Raw genomic sequence first — 27130 nt, 5'->3', positions numbered from 1 at the left:
CGTCTTCTCCCAGAGCGGACGGGGAGGATAGGTTGTGGAGGAAGGCAAGGGCACTCACTTCGATCCACGGCGTCGGCTACCGAGGTCCAAAGTCCTGTCTGGGCTGCTGTTCTTTCGGCATTTCGTTTTGGAGTGTCGATGGAGCGGTGGCCTGGACGGGGGAAGGGGATGATTTAAAACGGCTTACTGACTTACACTTGTGCCTTGCCCTTTTGTTGTATATCCTCCAGATGATGTTCGCGTGTCAGTTAAAAGACCCCTGCTGACTGTCTGAAGGTGTAAGTTAGTTTACCCTCTCGGCATCTACGAGCCGCCTCGTAAACAGTCTACCACGTAGGAACCAAGTAAGGAAACCCGGATATGTAAATTCACCCAAGCTACATACAGTTAAACGCCCGATCTCATCTTTTTCTCCATCTTTTCTTTTTGTCTTGTTCTCGTAAATGCATGCGTAATCATAGGCCGTGAGGGACGGGGATGTCGTGCATCAGGTAAGGAAGGGGTATGTAAGAATAGGAAATAGGAATATGCACAATGCCAGGGATGGGGAGGTATGGATATATTCAATTGCTCTATAAAAGGCCCAAAGCGTGTATCGTATGGATGTATATAGGGTAAGCCGCGAACTATCGGTAATGAAAGCGTGTGATTCCAGGGATGGAAGAGGGACGAGAAAAGGAACTTTGATATACTACCTTGAGTCTGTCTGCAGTTTAGAGGCTATTTCATGGCTCGGCTTCGGGAGTAGGTGTGCTCGCGCCGTTTGACTTGCGCATGCTATATGGAGCCTACATACCGTTAGCCGCTGTACAGAGAGAAAAAGGTAGCATCACATACCAATACTTTCATTGCATTGCATACCCTCCACGCCAGATTTTGTACATTCCCATCAGCACGAACGACTTCGGTAGCGAACTCGATTCCAAACCTAGTGTTCAACGTCAGTAAATGAGCAAGTAGTATCACGATATAGACATACATCTGATGCACGGCGTAGACCACTCTCTTAGCGTACTTGAGATCGCTCTCGGTCTCGCATCCAAACGGCTCCTCGGCAGTCTGCGGCGAGATCTCCGGATCTCTATCGAAGCAGTTCTGAACGATGGGTAGCAGAGCCTGCTCAACTGCCGTGGTCATGAAACCGCCGCCATTGGGGGGAAGATGGCTGGGAATATGCTCGTCGTCAAACTTGGGGATGCGGATCTCAAAGGGCCGCGAGGTAGCCATGACATTGTGCTTGCCGTTGTGGTGGTAGCGGAACTCGAACACGCCCTGGGTCCACCATAGTTTATCGCCGGAGAAGACCATCTGGCCAGATGCCACCTCGTGAGCGCTGGATTTCTTCCTTGACTTGCCGGACTTCTTGCTGTTGTTGGCGCTGGCGTTGGCCGAATCGGGTTTTGAAACGACGGTGTCGCTGGTTAGCAGGCCCTTCTCGCTGAGGACGGAGTCAAAGGAGCCTTCGTTGGTAGCTACCCACCGACCCCAGGAGGAGACTTTGGTGACCTCGCGGGACGGGTTCTGGCCAATCATGTAGAGACCGACCCAGTCCTTCTTGCTATGGTTCAGAGGTGCGGTCCAGCTGATCTTGATGGGAGAGCCGTATTCGAAGACGGGGACCTCGGATTTGTCTTCTGCGCCGTCTTTGATGGTGATGCAGTCGGCCGTGTCCACGCTGAGGGAGTAGTCGTTCATATCGTAGCCGGCAACGTCGGGCTCGATGCGGGTGATGGTGATGCGAGCAGGGTACTTGTGGAATAGCTCGCTGGTGTCCTTGACGAAGGTGGTGACGCCGGCCGCGAGCTTTGGTCGGGCGGTGTCCAGGACCTCCTCGATAAACTCGATCGACTCGTCCAGAATCCGGTCGACGCTACCGTGCAGTTGTTTGAACGAAGGGGGAAGCGAGCGTTTGATACTCCGCACCAGTCCGGCGTCCTGTCTGAGTCCGCGGCCGTATAGTTTCTGCATATGAGGGCGCTCGACGAGCTGGATGAATGCGATGCCCAAGGTATGGCTGAGCAGGGCGAGGAAGATCATGGCCCGGCTGCTGGTGATCAGAGCCGCACCCCAGACGCCGGCCAGACCGAGGACACGCTCCGGGTTGTTGAGGAACCGGTAGATGCCGCTGTAGGTCAGCTTGGGCGCCTCGTCGAAGAAGAAGTCGCCAAAGAACCAGCCGAATTCACCCAGGGATTCGTAGATGCTGACCGAAGTCCAGATCTGTAGCGCAATCAGGCCAGCGCCGAGGACGTGCTTGAGGATGGCGAGGCCGTACCCCCAGTTTTCCGGGAGGGTGTACATCTTCCAGGCGGCGGCGATGAAGCTGGCGTAGCAGAGGGTCATGCTAAGGTGGTAGGTGCCCTTCCACTGGTTCCATGCCTCCTCCTTGGTCTCTCCGAACTTGACGAAGTGCCTGGTCCATTCTCGTCTGTGGGACTGGCAGTTGAGGATGTAACCGATTCCGACAGAGTACCAGAGTCGCCAGACGGCCGCGTTCAGGACAAAGAAGAATTGGTAGATGGGGGTTGCCGGGGTGAGCATTGTAAGGGCAAAGAAGAGCAGCTGGATCAAGATGACGGACGAGTCGGTGATACGGTGGAGGTCCAGGTTCTTCACTCCCACGAGATTATGGGTGGAAGACGGCAGGGCAACGGGAGACGGAGGTGGTGCCATGTCACTGCTATCGGAGGATCTACGACTGAACTTTTCTTCGCCATTGGCGGTAACGGCGGCAGCATGGGACTCGAGGACTCTCTTCCTCGGCGGGGGCGCATTGTACGTCTTCTCGATGTGCGGGTTCTCGACCAGGACGAGAAAGGCAAACTGGGCGGCGTGGGCGAGGATGGAGATGAAGAGCACCTTGTAGCTAGCGGCCATGAGGGAGATTCCGTAGTAACCAGCGTATCCGACAGAGTACATGGGGTGGGGGGCCATCTCGAAGACTCCGTCAAAGGTCAGCTCCTGGTCGACGAGATAGAAGAAATCACCCCAATACCAGGCGAAATCCTTGACGACACGATGCGCATCCAGCTTCACCCAGAGATTGAAGAGCACGAGGCCCATGCCGACGATCCAGCGGAGGATGAGGACGAGGAAGTTCTCCTCCGCCGGCCGCGAGCCACAGGCGATGGCGAAGAGACAGTAGGAGGTGAAGTCGCACATGAGGATGAGGTCGACCACCCGCCTGAAGACCAGCCAGGTGTTGTACTCGATCGGCGCATCCTCAAAGGAGTAGTCTTCCGGTATCTTGGTCTCGAGCTCACGCTTGATGAAGCTGTACAGCTTCGGGTGGGGGTTCTTCCCCGTGGCCGGATTGACGAATATCTTTGTCTGACGGGCCCAGAGGACCATGGTAGAGTGGTTCGACTGCATGTGGAGGAGCCATCCGATCCCTATGTTGTAGGCAGCGCGCCAGGAGAGGAAGAGGACGGCAAAGATGGGGATCCGGAAGTAGGAGGGCAGCAGATAGAGCAGGACGATGTGCAGGCCTATGATGGACAGGACGAGGATGTCCGACAGGTTCTTTGGCTCGGACGGAGAGAGCAGCTGGGAGACCATGTCGCGGGTATGCGGAACAGTGAATGCTGCGTACATCAGTATTCTCTTCATCATATAGTCGTAGATAGTATATCGATGACATACCGGTCCCGTCTGGCGTCCTGCCGATGGTCTTCTTCTTCGTCTGAGCAGCACCACCGTCACCACTCGTGGCAGACGGCTTGACAGGCTCTTCTACCGTCTTCGTCTTTCTCTCTCGCAGTCCAGCGCCATCTGGCTGGTCGACTGCGGACGGTTTCGCCATGTTGTTGCTGTCGCTGTCGCTGTTGCTGTTGCTGTCGCTGTCGTCTTGGTGAAGTTATCGGGTCAATGAGTAGTCAAGACGAGCTGGAAGAGTTGAATCGTCTTGATGCGATGCTGGCCAAGTTGAATTGGCAGGTTATACACTCTGTCTCTCTCTCTCTGTGTCGAGTGACAGTGGTGGTGGTGGATGTTGGTGATATTTAAATATTTCGACTGCGGGTTTTCGACGCCCACGAGACCAACCGGAAGTTAAGCGGCTCGTTCTTGGCCACCCAAAAGTCCCTCGGAGAAGGCGAGAGAAGAAACGAAACCTGGTCGTTGTTATATTATAGGCTATAGCAGTGACTGCTATTCTATATGTGAGATCTGTGGGTTCCTTGATGATGTCAACTTGCGCTCACGCTGAGGTATAGAAGAGAGCAACGTCTACATCGACAGCAACATCTGCATCCGCTATGTGTAATCCCGGATGCATCGCATATACGAGGCCTGCAGCCCCATCAGGAACGTCAACAGGTATCAGAAAGGTCGACTTCCGCCTCTGATCGTCTTCAAGGACGGGTTCTTTGACTTTGGACGCCCTGGACTTGCGCCGTATACGTGATGCGTGGGACGGCGATGCAGACAGAGATGCCGGTGATGGCGATGATCGCGGGCCGTGAAGACGTCTGTATCTTCTATTTGTCGACCTGATATAGATGGACTCGTGGATCGTGTCTACACGATGTATACGCTGTGTATGTCCCTGTATATGTCGATGTATAAGTACAACGAGAGTACCAGAGACACTTGATGCGGGTGGACAATCCCAGGGGCGATCATGTAGGTGTCTTTACTCTTCACTCTCTACTTTACTCTCTTCTCTTCTACTTCATCGTCTCATCTTCTCATCTTCTTCTCTTCTTCTCTTCTCTTCGCTTTCGTCTGATCTTTCTGACGTAGCGGGGTATTGGCGGTACCAAAGTTACAGGCTAAAAGCGGCGTGGATATCACATGCTTGGCCATCTGTGACAATACCATACCATACACGAGAAGATTTGATTATCAATCTTTCACTCTTTTTCACCAAGAGAAAAGTTAAGACTTCGACAAAGACTTGCAGTTATACTAGATATTAGTATGTTAGCATACTAAAGCTGAGAAGAAGAGAGAAGTCAAGGACGGAAGATGGCGATGTTGGGAGAAGCACCAGATCTGGTTGCTCCAGAGCCAGGTAGGCCATCAACCTATTATATATATAACAAGAGAACTGACAGGATAGAACACTGCCCTGGACCGACGTCGTCGCAGGCTGGAAAGGGAGACGCCTGTGCGGGATGCCCGAACCAGGCCATTTGTGCCTCTGCGCCCAAGGGCCCTGACCCGGATATCCCGCTCATCACTGCCCGGCTCTCCTCGATCCGGCACAAGATACTCGTGCTGTCCGGCAAAGGAGGGGTCGGCAAGTCGACCTTCTCTACCCTGCTGGCTCACGCCTTTGCGTCGAACCCGCGCTCGACGGTGGGCATCATGGACGCTGACATCTGCGGGCCCTCAATACCCAAGATGATGGACGTCGAGTCAGAGACGATCCACGTCAGTTCGGATGGCTGGAATCCGGTCTGGGTGTCGGACAACCTGGCCGTGATGAGCATCCAGTTCATGCTACCCAACCGCGACGACGCCGTGATCTGGCGCGGCCCTAAGAAGAACGGACTGATCAAGCAGTTTCTCAAGGACGTTGAGTGGGGGGAGATGGACTACCTGATCGTCGACACGCCGCCGGGAACGTCGGACGAGCATCTGTCCGTTAATTCGCTGCTCAAGGAGTCCGGTGTCGACGGAGCAGTGCTGGTGACTACGCCGCAGGAGGTGTCACTGCTGGACGTCCGCAAGGAAGTTGACTTCTGCCGCAAGGCGGGCATACGCATCCTTGGACTGGTGGAGAACATGTCAGGCTTCGTGTGCCCCAACTGCAGACATCAGTCTGACATCTTCAAGGCCACCACGGGCGGTGGCAGGCAGCTGGCGGCTGACCTGGACGTGGCTTTCCTGGGAGCCATCCCCCTCGATCCGCGGGTGGGGATGGCCTGTGACTTTGGAGAGAGCTTCATGGACAGCTATCCGGACAGTCCGGCATCTGTGGCCCTTAAGTCGGTAGTCAGACAGGTTGGCACTCTCCTGGGTGACCCTGCTGCCCTCCCTTAAGATGTTGAACCTGTACCATAATCATCATGCATTACCAGCTGGCGTCCGGAGTAAATTCGGGGGGTTACCAAATGTGCCGCCGACATAGATGGTTGCCTTGCATAACATTTTTTAAATCCAATCATCTTCGTTTGTTATGCCAGTGCATCTGCCTCGCCCTTGGACGACATGGGGCTCTCTACATATATGGACGTCCCCACACCACCACTGCAACCTCGAACCAAGATATATCCAGTGAACCGATATAAAGAAAGCCCTAAACTGCTATAGAGCTCTACGGCCGAGCAGAAGCTGGAAATCAGCTTTATAGAGGTTACAACACCATGTCTAGGCTCGACTTAGGGAGGTGCTGGAGAATATATCGCAACGAAGATAAATTTCGAGCAACCCTAGTGGTTAGAGATTTGTGGCAGTGGAAGAACCCCCCCTAACAACCTGCATAACTAGCTTGCCCGGAAAATGCGTACCAGCATCCGATCTCTCTGTACATTTAGAATATGCAAAGTACGGAGTAAGTCTAGCTGCATGCTAGAGTGATCTTCCAATGGTTATCTGCTTTCCAGAACCGGCTAAAGGAGGCTCAGGAAGCTCTAGAGGCTCCAGACTGCGCTCGATGCATAGGTGCATAGGTGGCTATGCCACCCCCGCTTGCATTCCCAACTTCATATTCCCTGCCCTCGAATCAATTACCCTGTTATACACCTAGCTGTGTTGGAAGTGAAGCAATGAACTCGTTTAAACTCGCCCATGCGGACAATCCCCGTCAACAAGGGAGGTTGACCAGCTTCATTATGTAGACCCATGCCCCAAAGGACGCTTCTGCCTAGTCAAGGGAGAGGGAGGCTGACCAGCTTCATAGACACATGCCTCAAAGGACGCTTCTGCCTAGTCAAGGGAGAGAGGCCAGCCAGCTTCATAGACCCCAAGGGACGCTTCTGCCTAATCGAGGGAGAGGGAGGCCGAAGTGTATATATATATCCTTAAGGTCCCCCTTCGTCGAGGGAGATTCTCTTGAAATAATTTCTCCAGAGCATTCCACAAAGAAATATATAACCTATCTACCCGCACAACTATATATCAAGCGTTTCCTTCACTAGAACTGTTGATCAAAATGTCAAACCTCCGTCAGGACATCATCGCTGAGTTAGAACAGAGGAGAATGGAGCTTCAGGAGCTCATGACACGCCAGGCCCAATTATACCAATTCATAACCGACCTTCGGATGCGGATGGAAGAGTTGGAACAACTTACTACAAGTGCTCGTCAAGCCCGGAATCTTCGAGGCCGTGGCAATACTCTCTCTCTTGCAGAAGAGATTGCTCAATATGAACAGGAGCTTAATGGTATCAACATCAGAATCAGAATTCTTGAATCTGCCATCGAACTCCTCTCACAATCCTAATTGCACAAGCCTTGCTTTGGAGACTATTGGATTACGACCTCCTCCGCAGAATCACAAGGCAACAAATCGAAAGAACAGCAGCCCCGACACATTTCCAGCGAGTCGAGACATCAAGTAGTCCCACAAGGCGGTTGGCATCAACGTTGAGACGGTATGGCGGTGGGGGCGGGCTGTTTTTCACACTCTCGGGGGTTTCTTTCAAGGGCTTGTCACTTTCTTTGTCTATCCAGGCCGTTACCTCAACACCAAGTGTATCACATTCCTTTTTAAAGTCACTGAGTTCTTGAACCTTCTTTTGAACTGCCTCTAACTCAGGCTTATGTATCTCCAGGCTGAAAAAGTCATCCACCCTCTTTTGATAATTATTTATGCCCTTTCCGTAATAGTTGTACTCAAGAACAGACCAGTAGATATTACTGAAATAGCGTGGCTGCAGCATCCCGAGACCAATAAAAAGGTTTGTTCCTTCGAGGTTTTTCTCCCAAATTTTCGCAAGAGGCAGCTTACGCATATCTCGGCACTCGGGATAGTATCCCCTCTCACGCCTGCGTGTCTCCCTTTGTAAGGCAAACGCATTCATTTTGTATAGTAGTCGACCATAGTCTTTTGCGGCTCCTATCAGCTCGAGGCCGTTGAGCCAGGATGGAGGGACAAACATTTGGGCTGGAATCGTGTGACTCCACTCCCAGTCTAACACAGAGACGATGTTGAGGTCATCGTCAACAAGGATATTAGCGGATCGTAAATCCCCATGCATGAGGAAGAAAGGTCCATGGTTATATTCCGGATCTACCCATTCCATTAAGAACCGCCGGGATTCGTGCAAGCTGTATAGATATGCACGAGCATCTTTTTCACCTTGGATACTATCGCGTCCCTTATAGAAATCATCAAATAGTGCCTGATGTATCATGTAAATATAATCCATGGTAGAGTAGAAGGTCTGGTTTAGCCCAATGTGTCGGCATGGATCGAGCCCGGCCAGGGACTGTTCATTCATCAGGACTGACAACGGCCGATTATGATCAAACACCCAATTTCCATCGGAGTCCAAGGTTAGGGCACCAATCCGGTCAAACGAGTGCCGGGACAACTGGATATATATATCACCAAGTTTGGAGAAGAAACGATTTTTTTCGTCTTCGGGAAGTTTCCAAAATTCTACTCCAAAAAGGGACTTTCCCTCAACAAAATCAAGGAGCATAAAGGGAGTCCCGAGAGGATTGTTTTTATTTAGTGAGTATCCAATAAGGCGAGGAATAGGTATTGTTGTCTTTTCCGCGATAAATCTGCAATCGAGCCGTCAGCAACATTCGACAAGTGAGTTCCTAAGCTTACTTACTTCATGGTAGCAATTTCGCCGCGAAATTTCTCCTCCGGGAAGGCCAGCCGTGGGAGAAGAGGCACTCGTACCATCCATCGTTCGCCAGCCGTGCCATCTTGACCACCTGCAAACTCGACCGGAAAGCAGACATTGAAGCCGCCCTTCTTCTTCTCATCGAATATCCAACAACGTCGTTTTTCTGGGTGGTACGAGGACGCTAAATCGCAGATAGTAGCAGGATCGATAGACTCGATAAAACGTTCTGTCTCCTTGGAGACTTTGTGCCGGGTTATATCGTCCATCGATGCGAAGTCTGAAGGTCCGCGGAGCAGCAGAGCAGGGCAGAGTAAGTAAAGCAAGCAGAGAAGAGAAGAGAAGAGCAGAGCAGAACAGAGCACAACAAAGAAGTAGGGAATATATATAAGTTACTCGATGAGGTTGGAGGTCACCTGACACGGCATATTGGAATAGGGGAACCCGACGTATCCTGGACGGGACGGAGTATCTCATCTAGACTCACTATCACCTCTAGCATCCTTACGGGTGTTGGTTACATAGCATAGCGCAGATGATGGCTGTTCAGCTGTGTACCATGTAGTGCGATACTTCAGCATGCATTAAAAGTATCGCTGGATGAATATCATTTATTAACCCAAACTTAGCTTAACCTAACCTAAAGCTGACAGAGCCTCGAACAGGCACTACTATGTATATACAAGGATGCTCGCGCAGCCAGGTTACTCTGCAGGTCTCCCGCCTTGAATAGCAGATTGAATAGCAGAAGAGCAATCGAATCGACGATTTAGCTGGAGTATGTCTGCGCCAAGGCATCAGGCTGAAGCGAGGAGGGCCTCTATATCGTCGCGCGCTAGCGGGACGCCTTCCCCGATCTGGAAGTTATACTGGATCAGAGAATTCGGTCAGCATGGAGTTATAGAAGGTTGAGGTTAGAGCTTGTTATAAATCACCTATATAACCTGGTTATACGGACCCATATATAACCTAGTTATATGGCCTCTTGGCGAGTATAAAGTTAAGCTTATAACTTTAATAAGGGAACTCAGCCAATAAGAGTGTTTTTTTTTATTATATCAGATACGATATATCGCCCTCTTCTACTCTGTCTCTGCTCTGCCTTTTGTATACTCCGTACTTTTAGACCCCATTCAAATCTCTGGTTCGATATTGGCGACGATTGAGCAGCCTGCCTTTGAATAGAAATAATGGAGGGTAGTTCGATCTTCTCCTTCCTCAGACGACCGGACCCAAAACATTTCTTTAGTCGGCCTGCGTCAACTTTTTCGAAATCCTCGATGCCCTTCCAGAGCCCCTACGTTTTTACCAGAAAAATTTCCCAAGAAAGAATGCTGGGAGAAAAACCACCGGAGTGTAAGTTCTGATCTAAACTTTGGACGGTAATATACATATTCTGACCAGAAAATAGCAATGTTTGCGTACACGGCTGGTCGGTGGTTGCATCTTGACAAACTGCAACGCGATGCCCGGTTTGTCAAATTTAACTACGACCGCTTGTGTGAAAAAGTACTTTCACTCTGTCCCTCTGCTGCTTCTATCAGAAGCTTTCAGAAGCTAGAGGGTGGGTTCAGCAAAGCATTCATCCTCGAAACAGATAGTGGCAGGAAATTAGTTGTCAAATTCCCTACCTCTGTTGCTGGATCAGCCAAGCATATAACAAACTCCGAGGTTGCAACGATTACTTACCGTAAGAATGAGTTATAACTCATGAAAGGTTCCGGTACTGGCTGACACATGTGGGTATAGTGCAACAAAACACAAAAATCCCGATCCCAGACATCTTAGACTGGAGTGATGACCCTGCCAATCCAATTGGCTCAGCCTACATCATTATGGAACATGCCGGTGGTATCCTACTTCAAGAGGCATGGGCAAACATACCATCAGATAAGAAGGTAAAGTGTATCGGAGCAATATGCACAAGTATTCTCCCAATAACTAAACTTGATTTCTCAGCCTATGGTAGCCTTTACTTTGCCAATGCTTCATTTCTTGACAAGTCTAAACAAAAATTAAGTAGCAATGATGAATATTGCATCGGACCTCATTGCAGGAGTAGCACCTACTGGAATAACAATGTTGGTGAGCAAAGGTACTACAGGTTCAAACCGCCAAATAGAGGACCATGTAAGTAACTAATATCCGCTTCATTTACCACAATCGCTAGCTAACTACGGATTTTTTTCAGGGCACGACCTCCCCTCATACGCCTCTGCTTTAATCGACTCTGGATTTGCACGGTTGCCACCTGCCAACCAGCCTCTTTCCCTCCAACAGCAGGCCTCATACCAAGGTTCCATTGACCGACACGTGGAGCTTCTCAAAACAGCCCAAGATGTTTTCCCCCATCTTGTACAACATCCAGAGATCCAAGCTAATTCATCACCTACCCTGTTCCACCCAGACCTTCACAAGAGGAATATTTTTGTCTCCCAAGATGATCCTACAATTGTCACTGGGATCATCGACTGGCAAGGCGCAAGTATTGAGCCAGCGTTCTATTATGCAGATGAGATACCCGATTTTGCCAAAATTCCTGCTGAAGGGTTACCAGACTCGGCAGAAGAGTCTCTTTGCTACCAGGCATATGAGGTAGGGTTAGCCTTGCTAGCACCTCGTCTCGGGGCAACCAGGAAGATTGACGAGACGCTCCTCCGGCCATTCCGTTATTGTCATCGCACATGGCGGGACGGGTTTACCCCATTTACTCACGAACTGATGAGGTTAAAGGACTCATGGGGAAAGCTTGGCTTTCAGAGAGATTGTCCCATTCCAACCATGGGTGCAGAAGAGAAGAGCTTCTATGAAGAACAACTTGGTATATATGATGGAATGTTGGAGTTTAGACGAGATATGATTGAGATATTGGGGATTGAGGAAGACGGTTGGGTGTCTGCAGAGCGCTGGGAGGAGGTAAAGAAAGCACACCAAGGTTTCAATGAGACTCTTATGGATCGAATGGAAAATGATGAGAGTCGTCAGGAACTTCGAACCATATGGCCGTTTGATCAATGCCAGCCTCGGGCTCAGTTACACAGGGAAACATTAATACATGAGGAGTATAGGTGATGGGATGAAAGATAGTTTGTGAACTGATCAATACAAGCACACTATCCGATATGACATCAAGCCTCATACCAGACTGATACCTGACCAGTGTACTACTTCGTTGTGACAAGGAACTTACTCAGTTAGGAGTGAGCCAGAGCTATTACCTTGAAGCCGGATACTGAAGTGTCTCCCTTCGACTGAGGAGTATTCGATAACACTTTGACCTAACCCATCCACAAGGCCCCTGTACCCTTTGAGCTCTGACCTCATAGGCCGGCAACCTTGTAGCGGCTCTTGTGTGAGAACAGCAGTTTATACCCGAAGTAACAAGCATCGCATATTCGTCGAGTCAGTTCTTCGCCATCTCGATATTTATTTCTATCCAGTGAGTTACCTAGGTCCACTGAGTACCTAGGTACCTAATAGTGACTGCTGTGACTTTCACCAAAGCCCCTTCACTGCCCTATTTCACCATTTGCTCTTTGGGAACTGCCTCTGCTTCTTCTTCTACTTCTACTTCTTCTTGTTCTTCTGTCAAATATAACAAGTCTCTCTGCCTCCAATCAGTGCAGGCTCGCCTTTTTGGCCGAATGGCAGATTCTGACACATAATTATCCAGGCATCCCTTTTAATTTATTCCCTTTGTATTTCTTAGCAGCTTCTAGACTCGCACGGTGACCCAATGTCAGACTGGTTTTTCGAGAACGGTGTTGTTCCATCAGCTCAAGGCGTTACTCTTAGAGAACGCGATAAGGGAGCTTTTTACTTTGCAACAGCCCCGGGTAACACTCACTTGTATGTCGCAAAGAAGGATGAGATTGTACACCAGCTTCCAGTAGTTTAGTTTCTTGCAAATACATGGTTTACACATGAATTATAATCCGTTATACGTAACGTCTTCTATATTCTTGACTAGTAACCGTGCACGGCCGATATGATATTTCCATAGGATGCTATATAACGTGACTCACCACTAAATGCCCACCACCACTAAATGCCCAGCCTTTTGTAAATCTCTGTACCCCTCTACTACTTACTCGAAATACCTATAAAATGGCTAATAAGGTAGTAATTACTACTATAATTAAAGAATTAAAGTCGTAAGAGGTTCCTAATTACTTATAAACTATAAAAAAGTAGAATATCGATTAAAGAACCCTTATATACTATTATTAAGGCTAAATAGTATTCTATTCCGAAGTAGTATTAAAATATCGTAAGACTCTTATAGATAAGTAAGAAGAAGTCCTCCTATAGTATATTAATCGATTAGTAGTAAGAGGCCTATCTCCTATATCTTAAACTATTCGAAATCTTATATACGAGCTTATAAAAGAGTCTATAGAAGTAAATTAAGTAGCTAAATTCTATAAGAGATATAAGGATTAAATATAATATCTCTGTTAACGGCCGAAGAGAGTTCTATTTAACTAACTAAGGGTATCTGTAAGTCGAAGACAAAATATATAGGGAAGAAGAAGAAAGGGGAAAAGGAAGGAAGTTAGTAATAGGGGATAGAGCTATAGCTTTAGACGTTAAGGTTATATAACTATATTAAAGATTACGTGCGTAAGAGTAAAAAGGGGAAGTCTAGTAATAATATCTCTAGATAGGCCTTACTACCTCGTTAATTACGAAGCGCGCGATAACTTAAGAAGGGAATAGAGGTCTAACCCCTTATATTATACCCCTCTTCTAGTTCTCGCTTTAAAAGTGTCGAGGGTAGTAGTCTTCTATAGTACTAAGGCTAGTTCCTAGATTAGCTTATCCTAGTTTATCTACTTTACTAATAGCTACTATTATCTCTTTCTAGTCTATTCCTTTACTATCTAATCGACCTCGAATTCTTCGAGCTCCCTATCCTTACTAATTATTCTAGGTAGTCGCTAGGCCTATACTCGCTACGAAGATAGTAGATTTAAGACTATAGAACGGAGTAGATTTATATAGAATATATTATATATTGTCCTAGGGGTATCTAGGTAATAAATATAGCTTCTAATTCTCTTTAAGACTCTAAACTTTCCGTATTTTGTATTAAGCTTCTTAAAGGGTTAGTTTATCTTAATATTCTATAAATCTAACTATATATAATCCTCTACTTCGTACTACGTATCTAGATCCCTAAATCTATTTATAAAATTCTATTACTCCTATTAGGCGGCTACTATTAAAGCCTATACCTATTTACTAGTTAACTTTAGCTTATATAAGATAGTATCCGCTTATTAAATAGAGCTCTTTAAGTTAGAAGCTTCTACTATTAGGTCTTCCGGAAAATCTACTATATCTAAATAGTACCTATACTTTAGGAAGAAGAAGGATACGCCTATAGCCGCCGTATCTTAATTATTAATCGCGAGCTCTACTAAGGGGAACTAGTCGTACTAGTTATTCTATAGATAGTTCACGTACTTCTATAAGTAGGCCTCTACTATTTAGTTTATCCTTTTAGTAGAACTATCTATCTCTAGGTACTACGTAGTCGATAGGCGCCTCTTTATCTCTAGAACTTAATAGATTCGAGTCTAAAGTACTTCGATAAACTATATTCTACGATCTATAACTATAGTCTATAGTAGTCTATACCGCCTATATATCGTTCTAATAAAAATCTTAGCGACGGTATCGGCGTCTATCTTCTTATAAGGTTCTAGTATAACCCCTTTACTTAATCTATCTATTATTACTAATAGAGTAGTATAGTACTAGCTCTTTAAAAGGTTAGTAATAAAGTCTATAGAGAGTTTACTCTATAATCTATCCGGTATAAGTAGAGGCTTAAGTAATCTTTATCTTCGGTCCTTCTAAGAGTTTAAGACTCTATAGATTATATAGTTCTATAGGAACTATCTAATATCTCTCACGTAGCCTAGCTAGTAGAATTATCTATCTACTAGGGCGATTATAACCTCTCTTCTTAGGTAGTTACTAAGTATAGAGTCGTAGGTATTTTATACTATTCTTATTTGTAGTAGTTTACTATTAGATACCTACCTCCTCCCTCTCTAGAGTAGTTCGCTATTTAGTATTAAAGAGTACTCCGTTATTAATACCTTTACCTTAAGGTAGACGAAGAATCTTACTCTCTTCTCCCGTACTACTTATTCTAGTACTAGTATAATAGGATTATTTCTTTATATATTCTTCTAAATACTCTATAGTTCGTCGGTCTTAAGGCTAGTCTAGTAATAGCCTCTAGTTCTAAAGGGTATAATACTATTACTAGGATACCTTAATAGTCTACTATTAGGCGCTATAGGTAGTATATATACTTTAGGCTTCGTAAAGAGCTTAATACTAATATTAGGGAGGTCCTCTTTACTACTATTACTTATATTAATCTATTTATCCTTTAGTAGTTTTATCTCTCTATAGGCTAACTATTTATCTAATATATCTTTAGGTATATTCTACTCCCTCTATAAGAGCGCGTCTATTATCGAGTTTAGAATCTCTAGCCGATAGATTATCTTAAAGTTAAACTAGTTTAGAAATTCTATTTATCTTATCTATCGCTCTATTAGCTATTAGACTATTATAAAGTACTCTAAATTCTTATAATTTATTAGAATTCTAAAAAAGCTAACTACTAGAAGTTCTACTTTTTATTCTTCTAAGTACTAGATAACTATAAGTAGTTCTTTATTATAGATCTCGTAGTTATACTCGGCCGGGGAGTTCCTTTTTAAATAGAAGGCGCAAGGGCGAAGAAGGCTCTTATTATTATACTATATTAAGGTACCTCCTACTATATATCTAGAAGAGTTAGTTTCTAGTATAGTCTCCTATTCTAGATTAAATTATAAAAGGGTAGGCTCGGCTATAAATTTCTTCTTAAGTTTATTAAAGGCCGTATTAGCCTCTAATATCTACTTAAACTTAGTATCCTTCTTAGTAAGTTCTATTAAGGGGGTCGCTATCCTTAAGAAGTCCTTTATAAATCTCTAATAAAAGTTTATAAACTCTAGGAACCCTCGTACCTCTTTTACTAATTATAGTACTTACTAGTCTAGAATAGCGTTAACCTTTACGGGGTCTATCTTAATTCCTTCTTTAGTATCGATAATAAACTCGAGATACTTAGTAGAAGTAACTTTAAATTTACTCTTATTAATATTAATAAGTAGTTCTACCTTTCTTAGTTTCTAGAGTACTCTCTTTATCTATATTCTATATTCCTCGAGGGGCCCTTCTATAAAAATTAAGATATCGTTAATATAGGCTAATATAAATTTATCTAGGAAGTCCTATAGTACCTAGTTAATATATTATTAGAATATACTTGATATATTAACTAGACTAAATAGAGTTACGAGCCATTCGTATAGGCTATATTATATTTTAAACGCCGTTATCTATTCTAATCCTTTCGCTATCTAAAGCTAGTAAAAGATAGTAATTATATTAAGTTTAGTAAACTATTTCGCCTTCGAAATCCGCTATAGTATCTTATTTATTAGAGGAAGGGGGTATCTATCCTTCTAAGTAATCTTATTTAGGCCCCTATAGTTAACGTAGAACCTTAGTCCTCCTCCTAGCTTCTTAGTAAATAGTATAGGGGTAGCCGTAGATAAGTTACTTACGCGAATAAACCCTTTCTCTAGTAGTTCTATAAGGGTTTTCTAAAGTACTAATAGCTCACCTCTAGATATATTATAGAGGGGGCCCTAGAGGATCTTTAGCTTATTTCCCCGTTCGTCCTATTCGACTAGCTCGATCTTGTGATCGATATCTAATCTATATAGGGATAGCGTTTCTACTACCTTCTAGTTAAATACATCTAGGTACTTGTAATACTACGGCGGTAGCTTTATTCTAGAATTCGTCCGTAGCTTTACCTTTAGAGCCTTCTCGATATCCGCTATACTCGCTACGAATATTTCGATAGAAGCTATCTAGTAAAGACTTCTATAGATAGACTCTATTATTATCTATACGCACAGCGTACTCTATATAATAGGCTCGATAGGGGCTATCTGGTGATAGTATCGCTAGATTAGCCTTATTAGTGCTTATATACCTTATCCTATAGACTCGCTAGGAGCCGTCTAGTGATAGTATCACTAGACTGGCCTTATTAGTACTTATATACCTTATTCTATAGACTCGCTAGAAGCCGTCTAGTAAGGTCTTCGCTAGATAGATTCTAACGTTATTCGTAGACGGTACCCTACCTCCTATTTATCGAGGTCTCCCTTTTACGCCTTCTCCCTCCTTACTCTTCTATATAAGTAGCTAAAGGCTACGGCTAAAATTTCCTTTATATCTATTTTCCTCTATATATCCCCTACCTCTACTCTAACCTCTATCCGATTAAAAACTAATATCCTCGTCTATTTTTCTAATAAGGCGTCCTAATCCGCTATCTAACCCCTTCCTAATATAATATCGTACTCTACTACCCGTGGTAAGATATATATAAATATACGCTCCTATTAGTTACCTATAATATCTAGAGTTATATACTCTACTTCTATTATCGTCTCGCCCGTTAGTCTATTTATACCGGAGAGTATATATAGTATAATTAGAATATACTTAATATACTATTTTCTAAAAAAGGCTAATATTATTACTCTATAGGCTCTATAGCTAGTATCTATTATAGTTCTAGCTATAGCGGTTTAATTTACTATAGTATCTATAATAATATATAGACTTTCTATCTTTTCTTTCTAGAACCTTTACTATTCTTATAGTATATCTTCTCGGGGCTCCTATATACGCTTTAATATAGGAGCTAGTCTTTTCCCTAGCCCGAGTAGTTAGCGTCTTCCTCCTCTTCTAGGTCTAGTAGTAGTCCTAACGCCGCCGGGGTTATATCTATAACCTATATTATTGGGCGTAGTAGTAGGTAAGGATAAGCTATAACGAAGTAGCCTACGCCTCTATAGCGTAGGTATCTATAACTCTACCTATACTTTTCCCTCTCTTTAGGCGACGCCTACTTAGTATAGTAAGCTGGCTTCTAGGCGGTGCTATTAATATCTATAGAGTCCCCTCGAGGGACCACTAGGGCGAGAGTACGGGGCTACTAGTTCTAAAAGCTCTATACTCTATAACCTTAGAGCCCAATATACTAGATCTAGACTACTTACTATATCTCTTTAGATCTATTATTCGTTCGCCTAAGGAGGGAGTAGTAGTTCTTATAGGACTCGGGGGTATCTACTCTAATTATATACTCTAGGAGCTTAGGGTCTAGGACTATCTATAGTACTTCTATCTTTACTATATCGTTCTAAGTATAGCCTTCTACTTCTATAATAACTTGATCAAATTCTATAAGAAACTTAGCTAGTACTTACTTCCCTTAGTATATAGTATATACCCGCCGCCTAGCCTTCTCCTACCGAGCTAGATCGATAAAAAGGTAGTCTAGATAAGTATAGAAATATACTAGTATAAACTAGCTTGGGTCGTACTAGTTATACTCTATCTAGGAAAGGACTCTTCTTACTACTACTCCTTCTAGTCGGAAGAAAATATACTATACTCGCTAGCTAGGGCCCCTAATTAACTCCCTATCTACTATAAGTTTAGCGTTAACTTCTATTCTCTATAATAGATAGTCTAATAGTCTTTCTCTACTAAACTTCTCCGCGTTTAGTAAGGCGGATTTTAGCCAATTAGGGTGTGGTAGTATCTATATTAAGGGGGCCGGTAAGGCTTAGGGGGTAAGATATACTACTAGGGGTATCCCCTACTCCTATACCCTCTCTCTTAGCGTGGCTAGCTACGCTATTAAGGTTCTAATCTACTCCGTCTACCTCTCTATAAGGGTACTCTACTACTCTAGAAAAGCTCCTAACTAACTCGGTAGCTAGTTACTATTCTACTATCTATTTCTATTATTCTTCTAGCCCTAACGTTGGCCTTCCGCTATATCTATTACGTTCTAATCTTCTATTCCAATATTTCTATACTAATATTTCTAATATCTTCTATATACTCGATGTACCTAATATGTCTAATATAACTAATATATCCAATATAACCAATATGTCCAATATAACCAATGTATCCAATATAACTAATGTGTCTAATATAACTAATATAACTAATAAGACCAATATAATAATATATTTTATAATATTAATAGTCGAAGAGAGTTCTATTTAACTAACTAAGGGTATCCGTAAGTCGAAGACAAAACATATAGGGAAGAAGAAGAAAGGGGAAAAGGAAGGAAGTTGGTGATAGGGGATAGAGCTATAGCTTTAAGCGTTGAGGTTATATAACTGTATTAAGGGTCACGTACGCGAGAGTAAAAAGGGGGAGTCTGGTAATAGTATCTCCAGACAGGCCTTGCTGCCTCGTCGATTACGGAGCGCGCGGTGACCCAAGAAGGGAATAGGGGTCCAACCTCTTACAATCTCTATCTTTGTATAATCGATTAAAAGAGGTATATTACTAATAACTCTATATATTTTAAATACTTCTATTGTGATGGGGAACTCGCTGCACCCTCCGGGTCAACTATTGTTCCGGTGACCGGAGCGGGTGTACTTTCTTCCGCTTGGCCTCGGCCTACCTTTTTGCATCCCGTACATGTACATAGACCTACTTACTACTTATTATCAATATACATACATTCGGGCTTATTCTTGAGCATTAAGTAGCGGCCGCGCGGGCTCCAATGTATCACAATCCGTAACTAATGAGAGCTTATTACCGTGCTACTCTACGTTATACTGTTAATATATTGGTCTATATATCAGATGTTAATATTAATATTGATACCTATTTTATTACCTATCTCGACGAGCTATATCTATATGATATAGCGATACTATTTATACCACCTTATAATAGCGACCACGGTGTAATTCGGCATATCCACCACGCTCGAGAAAAAGGGGTAAATAGGGGCTCAACACACAGTACGAATACGAGACCTAAAAAACTCTTTCCTATAGTAGATACGCTATATATCTACTATATAATTAAAACGTTAAGCCGAAGCCTAGAAGAACTAAGATAGAAAAAGGACTAAGCTAATAAATATTAGAAAAGAGTAACCAGGGCTATATTAAAAAGGGAAGGAAGAACCTGCGAACGCAATACTAAGAAAAACGTTAAATAAAACGTGGCAGAGAGGAGAGACATAAACGAATATATATACGGCCTTCTAAATATATTCCTAAGAACTCTCTTCTTTATTACCCTTCTTATATATATCCTTATAAGCAGACTTCTATTAATATATATATTAATAGGAAGCTAACTATTAGGTACACCGCCGAGTAGAAAGAGATATAGAACTACTCTTTCTATTCTAAAAGCTAAACTAATAGCTTTAGCGGCTTTAAATCCTATAGCATCGAGTTCTATAATACTAGGTAACGGCCTTACGCCGGTCTCGCTATTCCTACAAACTAGAATAGCCACTACGTTCTAGGTAATACTAATACTAGGTACTATTGGAGCCCTATATTTTAATAGAACGAACGTATTACTCTTTGTAAAGAACTTTATTAGGCTATATAGCTATTACGGTATTACGGACTATACTATTATCCTAGAGCTACTCTCTAACTATTACGAAATATAGATTAGTAACTAGATAAAGAGCCTTAACGAATAGAAGGATCGTTCGTAGAATCTATTTATTAATAAGATCAAAAAGGAATACTTTAATAAGGACCTAGAGAAGAAGATATATACCCTACTATACCTAGAGAACCTAGTTAGCAAGTCTAGGGAATAGGACGACAATATCCGAGACTATATACGCGAGTACCTAGTAGTCTCCTCTATACTCGTACAAGAAGGTGATATTACTGTAAGGGACTAAACGGCCAAGTTCTTACGTAGCCTCCCCGAATCCCTAAAGATTAAGGTAATAAAGCGAATAAAGCTTGACCAGATGGACCACAGTACGTATAATATAGATAGAGTATATTAGGCCGCTATCGACCTCATTTATAAGAAAGAAAATATTAAAGAATACCAGAGATAGATCGACGGCTAGAATAACGAAATATCCAAATAGGCAGACTAATATAGAGAAATTAATAAGCCAAAGCTTAATATTAATAGTGTTAACCTAGTTACTCGCCAAGCTACCTAGAAATTAATTCCGAACCTAAATTAGAATACTAGTACTAAACGGGCCGACGATACGTTAAATATAATAACTAAAGTATTTAAACGTCTCTATATTGTACTAATAAAAGCTTATTCCGAACCGAACACCCAGCCTTAGTACCAGGTGCTATAGAGGAATCATTAAAATAATAAACCACGTGACCCGGCCCGAGATATCAATAATAGATACCCGGCCCCGAATACTAGACACCAGACGTATACTAGCAGAGCCGATAATTAATAGAATAGCCGGCCGAGAGGTTACTTTTATTATAGAATAGAGAACTACCGTATTAGTAACTATTTGAGAAAACTTAAAGATATAAGGGGTAACCTATACTATATTTATCCTTAGACCGATAAGCTTTATACAGGGGTATATAAAGATAGTAGAGCTTCTATAGCTTAGAAGCCCGACCTTATAATGGCCGAGTCTCTAAGACTAATAAAAGAATATAAGATATATCCTACCCGGGTCGATATAAGCGCGAATACTACCGTGAATATACCTAGGCCTATACCTATAGGAACTAATATCTAGGTAAACGCTATTAGGCTTAGAAGTACTACTATTTCGATAATAGATAGTAAATCTAATTAGACTAAGGATAAATACGATAAGAAAACTACCTATATAGAAGGTAATACTTAGGTAGCTAATATTATCGAGTACGAAGTTAACGCCGGATTCGCCGTACTAACTATAGTAGGAAAGAAGCGAGATACTTAGTAGGACTACCTTCCTACCGTAAAGATAAGGATCGCTAGTATATATAGAGACGCTCAAGGCCGGGTCCTTGGTAAGGTCAGGCCCGCGGATAGAGATATAGATATAATAAACGTCGACCCTATTCCTCGCCAGGCCAAACTAGAAAAGAAGGAAGACCCTAATTATGCTAACACTATAGCCGGCGAAAGGCTATCTGCCGTCCTTAAACGATATAAAAATCCAGATACCGTCGTCGCTTAAATACTAGATTAGAAAGTAGAGGGTATAACTATCTAAGATCTACTCTATAATTCGTTATAGATATATAGAGTATTCTTCTTAAACGCCTCGTTCGAGCCTCTAAAATAAAAGAGCACAGAGATAGAGGCCCTATCCCCTACGGTCTAGATAGAGATATATATAGTTACCGACAGACTATCCGCCGACGATAAGGCTAATTCTATATATATAACCGAGGTACTTAGGTATCTAGTAAAGATAAAAGGTAGAATAGTTAGTAGAATAATCGATATAGGCTCCGAAGTTAATATTATAAGTCGCAAACTCGCTAAATACCTCGGTCTATATATTATCTCTAACCCAAACTACACTATTGTAGTATAGAATAAATAGACGGTACCGTATATAGAATACTACCTAGATATAGTAGTCGACGTTCTAGGTATTAAGATTATAACGCCCTTCCTTATCCTTAAAGCCGGTAACGAATAAATAATCCTAGGTAGGCCGTAGTAGTATCTCGTTCGAATCGGACTCGAGACCTAGTAAGATAGCTCTATAAATATATTAGTCTATAATAAAGACGGGAAATATTTAAAATTTAATATATACTATATTACCGAGAAGAACTAGAAGGCCTTTAGCTCTATATAGAATAAGGATTTAAAAGGGCCGACTAGTAGTAATAAGTACGTAAGGTAGCTATCGGTCGATTAAACTATTAAAGCCCTTATATAGAAGATATAAGCGATAAAGGAAGCGAACGTAAGGTCTCGGTCGGTAGTTATAGAGTACTATTAAAAGAAGGTGTACCGGCCGGGCGGGAACGGACCGCTAATCCCGCCGACCAATTAAAGGTTGAGCTAATTAATTAGCGACCGCTAGCCAATCTAGCTAACTAATCAGAGGCCGCTATTCTAAACCTAAAATTTAAGGTTTACCCTATTAGATATATAATAATAAATATAGAATATAAAATAATAAGAACGAATATTCTACTAGTATCCGAAGACTATACTACGAGAGTCTATATTAATACTTATTATAAACGGAAAGGCGAGAAGATTAATCCTATTAACTATAATATCTTAATCGGGGAGAAACCTAGTAGTCGAGATAACTAGGCGCAAATCTATAGAGAACTATATTATATATACTCCTATCTAGACCCGGGGTCTAGATACAATAAATACCTATAATTAGACTGGGGCCGAGTCCGGGTTTTTTACCCGGACCGGCCCGGTCCGACCCGGCCGGGTCGAGTCGGTATTAGGCTTTTTTTAGACTCGGTCCGACCCGGCGAGCCGGGTTAAGGCTTAGAACCCGGCCCGTCGAGTCGGGTTGAGGCTTAAAATATTCTAACTCTCTAAATAGGGAAGCTAAGTAAATAAGAATAGAATCTTTAGAAAGCTCTATTAATTCTCTATTAAATAAGGCTATTAGTAGTTTAATACTATTTAAATTAAGCTCTCTAGCTAAATTTTAAAGAAAGTATACTATTTTTAGAACTATATCTTAATATAAAGCTAGAGCCTCTAATACTAATAATTTTAAAACGTAAATAGCCTTATTTTATAGAGAATTAATAGAGCTTTTAAATAATAATATTTTTATTTACCTAGCCTTCCTATTTAGGAAGATATTACTATTAGTAATAGAAAGTTAAAAACCCGGGTTTTTTACCCGACTCGACGCGGTCCGGCCCGGCCCGACCCGTGCTAAGAATTTATTAGTACCGACCCGATCGGGTCGGTAGTTTAAAGGCCAAAACCCGGCCCGACCCGGTACCGACCCCAGTCTAGACACAACGCCTACACGGTCCCGCGGAAATAGAAGAGGATATACCAGGATAGCTAGCGAACCCGCCCAAGCCTTAGATATCGATAAAGAATAAGTCGAGCTTATAACGATCGAGGAACTAGGAGCCGTACTAGAAGACGACGTTCCTAGTAACAATATTAAAGTTCCGGGCGGGTTGGGCCGATAGCCGACCGACTAATCAGAGGCTACGTCGATTAACTAGCGACCGCTGGCCAATCCCGCCGGCTAATTAGAGTTAAGTATAAAAGACGATTCCTTGGCGGCCACTATTATCGAAGTAGACCTCGACTAGGAGATAGGAATACTAAATAATAATACTATAATAAAGAGCGCTAAATATATATATAGTTACCGGTAGGTTAGTAAGTCTTTACTCGCCAATATTTAGAACCCGAAGCTACTAAATAATATCAAAGCCCTATAGCTACTAATAAGAATATATAAAGCCGCCGAATTAGGTTATATCTATTACGCCTACCGAAAACTAATAGTATTAAAGCTCGGTCTCTAGACTCGCGGACTAAAAGACGATTAAATAACTAAATAATTAGGTACTATCTATAAATAGCGCAACAATCTTGGTAAGCTAAAGACTAACTACAAGACGTACACATGGTTTAGAAGAGATAGCCGGCCTACAAGATCTAAAGATGCTCTAGGTATCTATATATACCCCCTAGGAAATATAGTAGTTAATATTATATTCTAGAAAGGCTAGTCTAAGTCATTCCTTAAGGCTTGCGATATCGATAAAGTAATAATAAAGCCTAAGGTTCTAGAAGAGACGTAGAGCCGAGATAGAAATGTAGTTATCCCCGGCCTTATAAATTAGTAGAATATAAAATATAACAAACTATAGTATAACTATCTTATAAGTATTATAGAGAAAGTATAATTAGAATATAATATATATCTATAGTACTAGCGTCTTATTAACGGAAAACCTAACTACGGCTAGCTTAGATCTATATACTTTTCTCTAGGCTAATAGCTTATACGTTAAGACGTTACCTACTATATATAGTATATTGCCTTGCGCCTAGACTATATATATTAACTTATCTTGTATCCCTACTACGCTAAATATATCTAACTAGGAGACTCTACCGCTTTCCGCTATATCGATATTAATATACCTAACTTCCTCCGGAACAGAAGAGGTAGAAATATAATTTAAGGCTCCCTCTTACTAAATAACGAAGTCGCCCTTAACTATATAGAGATTATTCCTAGTATATACCGAATAATAGACGACTAGTAGACTAGAGTAGAGAAGCGAGGCCTTAATTTAGACGGCTTTATTTATCGAATTACTAGTATAATATTTATTAAGAAGGACGCTTCAGACTTTAAGACCGACTAGATAGACGTTCCGTACTAAGTAGGAGATATCCGTATTACTAATCTAAAGCTCCCTTATAGTTCTAAAGGATCTACCAAAGCTATTAGACGGACTATACTGCTATAGCTTGTAAAAATATAGGAAGATTATAAGAGCCTAGAGACCGTCGAGGCCGGGACCTAGTTCTAACTATTAGTAGTATACCGAGACCTAATACCCGGACCTATCTCACCAAGTAGCCTTTCGAATAGATATATATTAGTCCTATATATATTTCTAGCCGCCGTTTAACTCTCTAGGTTAGGAGCTATCTCTAACGTCTTAGTAGGACGAGTTAAATAGATAAATCTAGTAGTTACCGCCGAATTATATCTACTATTCTCTAATAACTACGAGATAATACGAGCGTTTATCTTTAACTAGTATCTAAATATAATAAAAGCCTTCTATAAAGCCTTTGAGGCTATAATCACGGCTAAGAATAAAATCTTTAGAAAGTTCTCCTATATTAAGGCTAGAGAGAACGGGACTCTCGGCGAGCCGCCTACTCCGGCTAATATACTAGAAAAGCTACGCGAGATACTAACCTCCGATACTAACAGACCTCTACAATAAAATCACTACTAATATATTATATACCCGTACTTACCTATAGTTATATCGATTTTTCCTTATTCCTTATATTAACCTACAAGCTACCGCTAATATACGTATACGAATACTAAAAGCTCCCCTACTATTCTTTTTCTTTCTATATTAAAAACTCTATTTTAACTACCGATTAATATAACGTTATCTAATATTCCGATATATACTAGCCTCGCCGGCCGATTTAACTCGTTACTAATTATTGCCTTCCCTTATATACGAGTTCTTTTTACTATATAAATTTCCTTTATTTAAAAACGTTTACTTCTAGACCGAATATATAAGCCTAAGATTTCTATATATATATTCCGTTGATGCGTACTAGGGGCCAGCACGTTCGAAGGGGGGAGGTTATATAATAGGGAACTCGCTACACCCTCCAGATTAACTATTGTTCCGGTAACCGGAGCGGGTATACTTTCTTCCGCTTAGCCTCGGCCTGCCTTTTTATATCCCGTACATGTATATAGACCTACTTACTACTTATCATCAATATATATATATTCGGGCTTATTCTTGAGCATTGAGTAGCGGCCGCGCGGGCTCCAATGTATCACAATCCGTAACCAATGAGAGCTCATCACCGTGCTGCTCTACGTCATACCGTTGACATGTTGGCCTATACATCAGATGTTGATGTTGATGTTGATACCCATTTCATCACCCATCTCGACGAGCTATATCTACATGATATGGCGACACCATTTACACCACCTCACTATAAGTCTATAAGTATTATTTAATAGATTATTATTATTATTATTCTTCATTATACTCCTATGTAGTCAAAGACTATAAGGAGTTCACTACCTAAACTAGTCTAAATTAGCTGTCCATAGCTGGATTTCAATATTAGGGGCCTTGTCCTATTATCTATCATAGATAAACAATTTAAATATATTAATTAACCTCTTTTATAGAGAGTTAATAGTTATAATAGGAGAGATATTAGAGATCGGGTTTAAGTAAAATAAGAAATAAAGAGAGTAAAAGAAAGAATATTAAAATAGGAAATAAATAAAATAAAGAAAGTATATTTAGGGCTATTAGATAGCTCTATATTTCGCCTAATAACCACTTTCTAGTAGCTATTTTTATTTCTTTTAAAAAGCTTAGGAGCTATTCTTTTCCTTTAGTAGTTTAGAAGATAGACTTTAGATTCCAAGCCTGAATTTTCTTCTACTTTTTAATTCTATTTCTAGCTTCTTTATACGCCGGGCATATAAGAAGTAGATGACTAGGATTCTCTTTTTAATTTCCTAGACAGGATTGACAGGCTTGGCTATTATAGTTAGGAAGCCTTCTAAGGTAGGATCTAAAGTATCCATGGCCTAGTTTTAGTTGGCATCTAGTTGCCCATAGGCCCTTAGGCTATTGGTCTTTAGAAGCTTACCATTTAGGGGTAGTTTGAAAGTATAGATAGTCTTTTCCTAGGCTTCTTTCTTTCTTTACCTCTAGGCTTTGGTTCTATTCTTC

At 42.3% G+C, this 27130-nt stretch overlaps 5 protein-coding genes across 5 annotated transcripts; 3 read left to right on the top strand and 2 right to left on the bottom strand.

The window, feature by feature from the left end:
* Positions 1 to 720: 720 nt before the first annotated feature.
* On the bottom strand, positions 721 to 3802 carry MCYG_07984 (phosphatidylethanolamine N-methyltransferase; the record flags this gene model as incomplete). The annotated part of the gene is made up of 4 exons (XM_002842855.1): positions 721 to 777; positions 862 to 928; positions 980 to 3584; positions 3643 to 3802. The coding sequence occupies 4 exons, from the start codon at positions 3800 to 3802 to the stop codon at positions 721 to 723; spliced, it is 2889 nt and encodes a 962-aa protein (XP_002842901.1).
* A 1166-nt stretch (positions 3803 to 4968) lies between these two features.
* On the top strand, positions 4969 to 5988 carry MCYG_07983 (cytosolic Fe-S cluster assembling factor NBP35; the record flags this gene model as incomplete). The annotated part of the gene is made up of 2 exons (XM_002842854.1): positions 4969 to 5014; positions 5063 to 5988. The coding sequence occupies 2 exons, from the start codon at positions 4969 to 4971 to the stop codon at positions 5986 to 5988; spliced, it is 972 nt and encodes a 323-aa protein (XP_002842900.1).
* A 1111-nt stretch (positions 5989 to 7099) lies between these two features.
* Positions 7100 to 7390, top strand: MCYG_07982 (conserved hypothetical protein; the record flags this gene model as incomplete). The annotated part of the gene is made up of 2 exons (XM_002842853.1): positions 7100 to 7244; positions 7299 to 7390. The coding sequence occupies 2 exons, from the start codon at positions 7100 to 7102 to the stop codon at positions 7388 to 7390; spliced, it is 237 nt and encodes a 78-aa protein (XP_002842899.1).
* A 31-nt stretch (positions 7391 to 7421) lies between these two features.
* MCYG_07981 (conserved hypothetical protein) lies at positions 7422 to 9016 on the bottom strand (the record flags this gene model as incomplete). Its single annotated transcript, XM_002842852.1, has 2 exons — positions 7422 to 8679; positions 8733 to 9016. The coding sequence occupies 2 exons, from the start codon at positions 9014 to 9016 to the stop codon at positions 7422 to 7424; spliced, it is 1542 nt and encodes a 513-aa protein (XP_002842898.1).
* A 921-nt stretch (positions 9017 to 9937) lies between these two features.
* MCYG_07980 (conserved hypothetical protein) lies at positions 9938 to 11819 on the top strand (the record flags this gene model as incomplete). The annotated part of the gene is made up of 4 exons (XM_002842851.1): positions 9938 to 10103; positions 10159 to 10437; positions 10497 to 10832; positions 10939 to 11819. 4 exons carry the CDS (start codon positions 9938 to 9940, stop codon positions 11817 to 11819), a joined length of 1662 nt encoding a protein of 553 aa, XP_002842897.1.
* Positions 11820 to 27130: the final 15311 nt, after the last annotated feature.

Source organism: Microsporum canis, genomic scaffold (assembly GCF_000151145.1).
Source record: "Microsporum canis CBS 113480 supercont1.8 genomic scaffold, whole genome shotgun sequence".
Classification (NCBI taxonomy): domain Eukaryota; kingdom Fungi; phylum Ascomycota; class Eurotiomycetes; order Onygenales; family Arthrodermataceae; genus Microsporum; species Microsporum canis.
This window is presented reverse-complemented; position numbering and strand designations above follow the sequence as displayed.